Source organism: Pieris napi, chromosome 9 (genome assembly GCF_905475465.1).
Source record: "Pieris napi chromosome 9, ilPieNapi1.2, whole genome shotgun sequence".
Classification (NCBI taxonomy): domain Eukaryota; kingdom Metazoa; phylum Arthropoda; class Insecta; order Lepidoptera; family Pieridae; genus Pieris; species Pieris napi.
The window spans coordinates 2,373,779-2,383,494 of record NC_062242.1 but is presented as its reverse complement, the minus strand read 5'-3'; the positions used below and the strand labels follow the sequence as shown (position 1 = coordinate 2,383,494).

The 9,716-nt window shown below is 33.7% G+C and overlaps 1 protein-coding gene across 3 annotated transcripts in view; it reads right to left on the bottom strand.

Annotated features, from left to right (window-relative positions):
* Nucleotides 1–963: 963 nt before the first annotated feature.
* The window catches only part of LOC125052581 (serine proteinase stubble), a 108,332-nt gene continuing 99,579 nt past the window's right edge, over nucleotides 964–9,716 (bottom strand). For all 3 annotated transcript variants that reach the window (XM_047653507.1, XM_047653508.1, XM_047653509.1), the window contains 5 exons: nucleotides 8,249–8,500; nucleotides 4,967–5,159; nucleotides 3,715–4,012; nucleotides 2,895–3,044; nucleotides 964–1,591 (listed from right to left, as the gene is read on the bottom strand). In XM_047653507.1, coding sequence (XP_047509463.1) covers nucleotides 1,454–1,591; nucleotides 2,895–3,044; nucleotides 3,715–4,012; nucleotides 4,967–5,159; nucleotides 8,249–8,500 — 1,031 coding nt within the window. In that variant the 3' untranslated portion in view covers nucleotides 964–1,453. The remainder of the gene's footprint in view (nucleotides 1,592–2,894; nucleotides 3,045–3,714; nucleotides 4,013–4,966; nucleotides 5,160–8,248; nucleotides 8,501–9,716) is intronic.

Sequence of the window (9,716 nt, the reverse complement as noted above, 5' to 3'; positions counted from 1 at the left end):
TTTGAAAAACAAATAATATTCGAAATAGTAACGTTCGTCATTAGGTTTACTATTCTATTACGTTAACCGTTCAACATTACGTTTTGTTCGTGCTACAGTGACAGTTCGTGTCGTTTAGTTTTCGATAAGTTATTGAACTAGTACAGTATTTTCGTCTTTATTCTTTCCTGGTCAAGATTTCATTTGGAGTGTATTGATTTATAATCTATAGTATTCATTATTACGAATATCCAAATTTAAGCAAGTTATCATTACTAGTTAATTTTATAGATCAAATACAAAGCCTATATTATTATATTTTTTATTTTTGGGGTTTAATCACACTAATGCGTATTTGTCAAGGTATATTTTCAATGCACCATAACTTTATCTACGAGGTAAAAGAATTTGAGACACAGTTCCTAGAACTTGTAGAGCTCTACATATAAATACTTTTAAATGTTAACACTCAAACTGGCTGAATATAAATAATTAAAAATAAATATATTTATATTTCGAACGTTTTGTAGAAACAGCTAAGTCAGCACTTTCTCTACGACGTACACATTTTGAAGATTTATCATTGCCCTCTGTTTTCAGTCCCGCTAATTACATTAACACCCCAAGCGAAAATTCAATTTCTTATGAAATATATAATAATGTTTTACGTCATTTTGTATAAAACATTTATAATTGATTTGTGAATGGGGTCTTTTGAATTTGATAATTGCAGTCTAAATGCCATATTTTAACTAAAATATAATAGTCTCGCCCTATAATGCGGATCGCGTTGTAGGAAATTGCGTTGTAGTACCTAGTAGTCTCGAAAAACCGTTTTTTTTAACTATTAAAAAACTTGGAACGCGAATTCAATTATATTTAGTTTAATTTTATAATAACGCAATAGAAGCAAGTGCAAAAGTACGCAAAATTAATTATAGACCTGACAAATCATTATTAATTTCACATGAGAAATCGCCGCGTTATAGGGGAGAATACCCCGTTGAATGGAGACGGTAATCGCGTTATACGAAAACGCGTTATAGGGGGAAATACTGTACTAGTTCAGTTAATTTCTGTTACACATAAGCAGATAAGTTAAAACTATGTATTCAGACTTTTTTTATGAAACTCCTATATTCCATTTTTATTGTTCGTGACATTATACAAACGTATGTTGCAATCACTACTAAATACGGCCGACATTAGAACACCTCTCAAAAATTGGTTGTTCAAGGAACAAAAAAACAATTTTTCCCAAAAATTAATTCAAATAAATCTTCTTAATAAGACGTTCTTAACTTGACGCGTTGAGTGCTCTTCAGTCTTGGTCAGCGAAATACGGATATAAAATACATCAAAAAAGTTTTACTTCAATTCTGCTTTAAAAGCTTACGGTCAATAAATAAATTTATCACAAATAATTCTGCTAGAATAGCTTCCTGTCAATGTTATATAATTCCCAAAAAATATCTTACGAGTTAACCGTTTGCAGTATCCACGGTACGAACTTGGATATCCTTGTGCAAACACCAGGTAGATTCGCTTCCCCACATCCGATTCCCCAACTGATGATGCCAGCTAAGAAGTATCTATGGTCCTTTCCTTTCACCTGAAAATTATAGGTAATTTATTTATGAGCAATGTTGGCCTAGTGGCTTCAGCGTGCGACTCTCATCCCTGAGGTTCGATCCCCGGCTGGTGCACAAATGGATTTTCTTTCTATGAGCGCTTTTAACATTTGCTCGAACGGTGAAGGAAAACATCGTGAGGAAACCGACATGTCTTAGACCCGGAAAGTCGACGGCGTGTGTCAGGCACTGGAGGCTGATCACCTACTTGCCTATTAGATTTAAAAATTATCATGAAACAGATTTAAAATTCTGAGGCCAAGACCTAAAGAGGTTGTAGCGCCACTGATTTTTTTTTTAATTACACAAATCCATATAATAAAAGGTTATATTGATAAACAAAATATATACAAAATAACAGAAAACATTAGTAGATAAAAAAAAGAAAACTGAAATTAAACTTTAAACAAACGACGCATTAATATTTAAAAAAAAATAATTGATGCTAAATGTTTAAATAATTTCGTATGTTATTAAAACAACCTTGTATTGGAACATTCACAAACATTAAAGCGCCGGCGATTTTTAGATCAGAACCTCACAATACTTTTTCCTTCAAATTACGACCGAATGTTAATTGTGCATATTATTATAGAAGTAAAACCCCTTTGGTGCTCAGCTGGGATTCAAACACACGAACTCACGGTTGAAATTCATCTATCAGTCTATTTACAATTGATTACAAAAATAAAACATTTTCATATAGTTATTAAATAATTCAATTAAAGCTATTCCATTTCCTAGTAAAAAAATAGATAGCTCATTTGACATTATTTATATTGACGTTCCGTGTGCTTTACAGAAATCTTGGTCAGATGGGACTGTCCCAACCACAACATATTTTATTAATGGAATTAACAGCTCATTTAATTATTATTCCTTTGAATTTGGCAGTAATTAAATACTTCCATAGGGTCCAAAATATACTTGCCGGTTATTTCAAGGAAATGAACAAAAACAGAGCATACACGTTATTAAACGTATAAATATTGTATTTCAAATAATTAAGTATTCACAGAATTAAACATGAGTTTTTCATTAAATAAATTATTTTTAAATACAATTAATTACAAAACAAAATTAAATACAAAATAATATAAGCGAATTTTATAATAATAATATTTGTTCTTCATGTAACTAAACATAACAATCCAATAAACAGTATTTACAATTTACTTAACGTACATAGACATAATAATAATTAAAAATTAACAAAATTAAAAAAGTTTTTTTTTAATTCTTTAAACATTTCCATGGTGTGAAAGGAATAATACTAGTATTTACCTGTAGGGGTCCTCCAGAATCCCCCTGGCATGAGTCATGTCCCCCTGTCTCGTGGCCGGCACAGAGGAATATATCAGGAATGAACTCATGCCTGCCCGCGCGCAGGAACATTGACTTGCAACGCTCGTTCGATACTATTGGTACTTGGACCTGTAATTATTGTTATTACGAAATATTTTCAAATTATGATAAATATTACGGGTAAATAAATACGTAGCATCTAAAGGCCGGTAACGCACTTGCGAGCCTTCTGGCAATGTGAGTGTCCATGGGTACTGGGTATGGGTACACTTAACATCAGATGAGCCTTCTGCCCGTTTGCCTCCAATTACAAAAAAAAAACAAATAATCTTCCCTGTTTTAGCTACGTTTTTGTTGATACCAATTATCCTAATTTAGAGGTCTAAATCATACAAATTAATTACTAAAATTAAGTTTATTCGATTAGAGTGCTTCATTAAATTATTTCGCAAAGTTGATAACCTAATAGAAAGCAAATTGACTATGTTTGTGTCAAAATTTCTCATTTGGTTTTTAGACGTGAAACATTTATTATGATGCATTTTTTATTCAATATATTAGGAGGCCTATAGGAGGTCCTTGATTTTTTTTTAACTATTTGTGTATTTAAAAATTTAAAGTGTGTGTATCTTTTGTAAATCTGGATGAATTTTTCAAGGAATAAATGAGGCTTAGTTATTATTTAGTTATTATATTCTTTATGTGATGTACCTATCTGTTTTCCTATAACAAAAACAAAAAAAAACTTTTTTAATTTATTCGGAATGACTTTTTTAGTGTCTATATTCTTCTAACTCACCTCTTGTAATATAGATGGCAGCACTCCACCTTCAGATAATCTCCCCCATCCAGTGACGGTAGCAGTTTCTCCCACCAGCAAATCATCAGACGCCGGCAAGCATATGGGCGAAATGTGAGGTGCAAACTGCACAGATGCATCGAGCTTCACCAGAGCCAAGTCGTACTCATAAGTGAAGAAATTGTATTTGGGATGAACTGCTTTTCGTGCCACGCCCCTTTCTACGTAGGGATATTGTTCGGAAACGGACGAAAAGTCGAACTCTCCCACGCGGATTCGAATAGCTGATGTGAGGAGGCTGGAAAAATAGTTTTATAAATAAAAATAGCATCTGTTAATCAAGTTTATAAGTTAAAAGATATAGTAGATAGCTGGAAAACGAAAAAAATTTAAAAAAAAATTTGAAAAAAAATAGTAGTTATCGAGAAGTGTTGGCCTAGTGGCTACATGCGACTCTCAAAGGTCGTAGGTTCGATCCCCGGCTAGGCACAATTGGACTTTCTTTCTATGTGCGCTTTTAACATTCGCTCGAACGATGATGGAAAACATCGTGAGGAAACCGCGTTGCCTTAAACCCAAAAACTCGACGGCGTGTGTCTAGTCTGAAAATCTGAGACCTAGACCTAAAAGGTCCACACACACCATTGTTTTTTTTATAGTAGTTGTCGATGAAATAACTTGACCAATAAATAGCACAATAAAGCAAAATAACTAAATAATTTCTTTTTTAGACAAATTTTATCCGTGTAATGTAATATAGTTATATACATAGTTATTTAAGCTATTGCTAAAAAAGCTTATAAAAAATACTTGACTAAGATGTCCGAAAACAGTTAGTAGAAAACTTTTGTTTCTAGTTTGTCTATGATAATTTATCACCTCCCAAATTTAATATTTTATTAACTACTGTTAACCAAGTGGCTAGCCTTTTTAATTTTATTAATTGACAAGATTTACAGGTAACAACTAAATTATGGTTTAAATGCAAACAACTTAGAACGCCAATAAAAATCTTCACATACAAGTACTTAATCATTAGGTGAATTGATACCATATTTATATATATTTCAACCTTAAAGTCATGCATTCTGGCCCCGGCTGTGTCCGATAATATTTTAAAAAAGCTTTCACTCAAAAACGTCCTTAGAAACGATTTTTGTTTGACACAATTTGATTATTCATTCCTATTGATGTTATATGAAAATAATGCTTATTTCTGTTTTCAAGTCTAATATCTATTATCCAGACTCACTCGTCAACGCAGTGTCCGGCCGTTGCTATCCATCCTTCGTTGATGATGGCGCCACCACATCGATGTGTTGAAGAAAAACCGAAAAACGAGTTCCGTCTAACTGAGACTTGCCACGGCCAACGCCCAAAGGAAGAGTCTTTGCCACCCATTATACGAGAGTCTGGGCGAGGCCACATCGCTGTTACGCCGCACTCTGCAAATTAGAATATATTATTAATAACCAGGATTGCATTTTTGCAAACTAGTCAACAATAATCGTTCTATTTCAGACAGTTTACATAAAATCATGAAAAATTATATAGGGAAGATCGTTACCCTTCGTACGCGGGGCACATTCATACAGTCAAAATAAAACTTGAACGAAACAAAGTACAGTCTTGCTTTTGTATGTGTGCATGAGTCGAGGTACCAACTATACATCAACGAAGTTTCGTGAAATTCGCACCGATGAGAGTGAAGTTACAGGCATGGACGTGTTTTCGCGCTCGGTAAGTAATTTTTTGATCTATGTTTTTATCTCTTGTTACCGTAGATAAAATAAGTTTTCGTGTAAAGTATTCTATCAGTAACTAGCAAAATATACTTAAGATACGTCTCCAATACTTAATTTATGACGTTTTCCTATTAATATTAAAATAAGTTATATTTTGTTGTAATTCAGTTAGTGGGGTACATTCGGACAGCACTAGATGGGGCACATTTGAACGAATTGTACAACTAAATTTGTATAAAAATTTGTCGACGCGAACTGTCTTTATCATACAAATTAAGTTTTCGACTTTCTACATATTACACTACTGTTAAGGCATCTTGACTAAGGTTGATTTTGATGCTTGTGAACCAGATGCTGTGAATAATTTACCAATCCATCAAATAGTAGTTCCTTCGAAGTCAGTTTCGACACCAGAGGCATTTCGACCCTATTCGCATTGTGTAAGAAGTAATAAAACAAGCAAAATGACGATGACGGCCAGGAAAACCACGAATTTATACTGCCACACCCGAAAATAAGAAGTTCTAATCCACACCAAAGAGTAAAAAATGTAATCCTAAATTTAAGATACCTAACTAATTAAATTTTGTTTTACATAAGAAAACTATTTTATTTTTGTTTAATAGAAGTTAAATCTTATTTTTGTGTTTAATTTCATGGCTAATAAATGAATTTTGAACTTCCCTAGAGCGTAAGAAGGTACCCCCAACACTGTACGAAGGTGCCCCGTTGATGGGGCAGATTCGTACGTATTCCAGATTTAGTTTAAATCATAATTATGGTTGAAACATCGGATGAAATCATTTGTCATTTTTTTATTTGAATCTCAGATAGTTAGACTATAAATTTAAGCTATCAGGTGATTGATTCATGGAAAAATAAAAATTTTAAAAAATAAAATGTGAAAACCGTACGAAGGGTCCCCACCTTCCCCTACCTCAGGAATAATACTACTTGTAAAAACCAATTTTCCGAACTAATATTCATTTAGACCAGTACTTCCCAACTTTTTATGAGCCTTTCTTAGCCTTACTAAAATTCTTAACAATTTTTTTTTTATTATTATGTACTAATGTAGAATTGTTCTCTTAAGCTTAAATGATAGGCTGTAGGAAGAAATTACTAGGAAGTTGTTAACGAAAGTAAGTAAATTTTCAAAACATATTATGAAAAACTGAAATTGTAATTCCAAGTAATTTTAATAAATTTTCAAATAGCACCCATAACAATCAAATTGCCCCCCTGTGGGGCGTGGGCCCCACACACACTGATCTAGGCAGACAGACGCGACCGGGGACTTAATTTTAAAACAGTAGTTAAAGCCACCTGAACAACCATATTACCTAAAAATTGTATTCATTCATTTACGATACGTTATGAACAGAGCAGTGTTGGCCTAGTGGCTTCAGCGTGCGACTCTCATCCCTAAGATAGAAGGTTCGATTTCCGGCTGTGCACCAATGGACCGTCTATGTGCGCATTTAACATTCGCTCGAACGGTGAAGGAAAACATCGTGAGGAAACCGGGTTGCCTTAGACCCAAAAAGTCGACGGCATGTGTCAGGTACATAACGCTGATCACTTACTTGCCTATTACATTGCCAAATGATCATGAAACAGATACAGAAAATCTGAGGCCTAGAGGTAAACAGGTTGTAGCGCCACTGATTTATTTTTATGAACAGAGCTACTTAAATACTTCGCTATTGATTACGCGTAGTCTGTATTGCATACGTTAACTTAACATTTCAAAGTCTTTATATGACACAAGAATAATTGATTTATTTTTTATATTATTATGCTCACAGCTATCTTTTGTGCAATTCGGGTAAACCAATTCGGTCCCACGCGTGCACTGTATAGTGCTGACAGTCCCATTTTAAAACTAAAATGGACATACAACTGAAATAAAATAAGTGATAACTATTGTAGGTATAAAACTCTTTTTTACATGAATTTGTATTGTAACTAATACAATTTTTTTTACTCTCATGGTATTGCAAATTTTTGTGTATTTTCATTAAACGTATACATACAATATTAGGGATTAGTTTTGAAATGTGGCGTGTGAAGCTATTGGGACCGCAATGTTAAATCATCACCGTTCAGTCCGTGTTTGCGACATTAGCGCTACGGATATTGAGGGAACTACATCGAACTTGCAAACAAAAACGTCGTAGTAGTAGCGGTAGTAAAGTAGCGGCGTTGTGCCCTCAATATCAATTCAGATGACGCTGATGTGTGAAAAGTTAGCTAACGCCAAGTTTAGTGACGGAATTTGCATAAGAATCTAATAATTTTATTTTATAAAAAACAGATGGCGTTTTTATCATAGTAACTTATTATCTATTAAAATTCGTACCATTAAAATAAAATATTAGGGATGCAAAGGACGGTTTTATCGCTAACAAGCTATCTCTTCCAAGCAACCCTAGTAAGAAAAAAAAACGAAACATTAAGAAATATTAAGGGAAAAGTGCAAGAACTGCATAACCAAATAAAAAAAAATAAGAAACTCTTAATAGTAATTTTGCCACTTCAATATAGAGAGTGCTACCCTTCACCCGAACTAACGACAGGATCCTCGACCAATATAAAGACTGATTGGCCTGAAGGCCTCAGTAGCGAAAATCTAAAAGTTAAATACTGCTTTGGTAGGAATACCTTCGTGGGCGTAACGTGAGGTGAGTATAACATCATAGTGATTGTAGATGGCACTGTTTCATTACTGAGAGTTACAGATTACGGGCACCGGAGTAAGTATCAAATTAATAAATAGGAATACGAACCAACACTTGTAGTAGCAGCAGTAGTCTGTATAGAAGGTGATGTGGTATCTTCAGTTTTGTTGATCATATTCAGCATCGGATCTTTCGGTTTCTGGTAATTCTTGTGAGGTTTACTCGTTGTGGTTGTGAACTTCTTGGTCGGTTTCGGTTTTCCCGGTTTCTCCCAGTTAGGTCGTGGTTTCGTTATGAAGCTGGGTTCAGTGGTCGCTTGCCAGTGCATTGTGTTCACGTTGTTCGGTCTGGACATGTGGACTGAAAATGTATATTTGGAAATTAATATTTATTACACTATCAAGTGTGAAGTATGCAAATGACTGCACAGGTAAGTCTATCAATATGTCAATCGTATTAAAGCTCATACATAATTCATAATATCATCTTTATTTATCAAAAAATAACAAAGTAGACCTCATAATATATATACTTATACATTATAAGTATAACCTTCCCTTTTAGCTTTCATTAAATTTATTATTTCGTCAAAGATCCAATTATAGCTAAAACGAATTTCACTGTTCTATGGCAGTAAATATAGTATCCCAGTACCCGACATTTTATACGAAACACTTTATCCTAGTATCTATTTTAATTTGTATGCTAGTTTTAGTCACAGTATGAAGGCTTAAGTATATTTTCTGACGGCGATGGAAGGCTAGTGATCTGTTACCAGAGGACTTCTATAGTCCTATTATGGCATTAGCCTCTTACAAAAATGTCCAATACTTGCAGCATGTAAAGCAGTAAAATGCAATGCAAATTGCGAAGAGGCAATTAAACTTAATTATTAGAGGAAAGTGACCAAATATGGGATAGTATCCCTAATATGGAATACCCCTATTTCTCCCAAATGCAAACTCACATACGCAAGAAACAATGATTTTCTGTCTCTTTTTACTCTCTTTTACGCGTACAAGTTGTAGCATGTCAGTTGAGCAAGTGCTTTCGTCATTATGACAGTTTTTTGTTTTGTCGCTACCGCATAACTTTCTAAGGTATGTTAAAAATACGTATTTTTCGTAAAGAAAGTGCACACAGTATTGATTTTATAGCTCTTAGAGACCGTTTAGACGTTCTTTTGTATGTTTTAGCGGTATTAGATGATATTACTTTCTTAAATATAAAAATCTGAATGTCAGTTTGAAATCGTTGGAAAATCCAAATATGGACAGATCACAGTATCCAATTATGGACTATTCCATAATTGGTTCTCTGAAGTGTCAGCTGACATGATGATTTTGTTAATTATATATTTTTTTAATGTTTTACCAAAATGGCGAGCGTCAACTCGAAAACAAAGCGAAAGGAATGGATTCAGAGCATATGGCGGAAGTAATAAAATTAGTAAGAGAGAAACAAATGGGTTATTTAAAAGCTGGAAAATACTTTGATGTGTCAAGATCTACTTTATTTTGATTATGTCAGAAAAACGAATTTTCTCCAGGAGAAGCCGCAGCTACTACACTCGGAA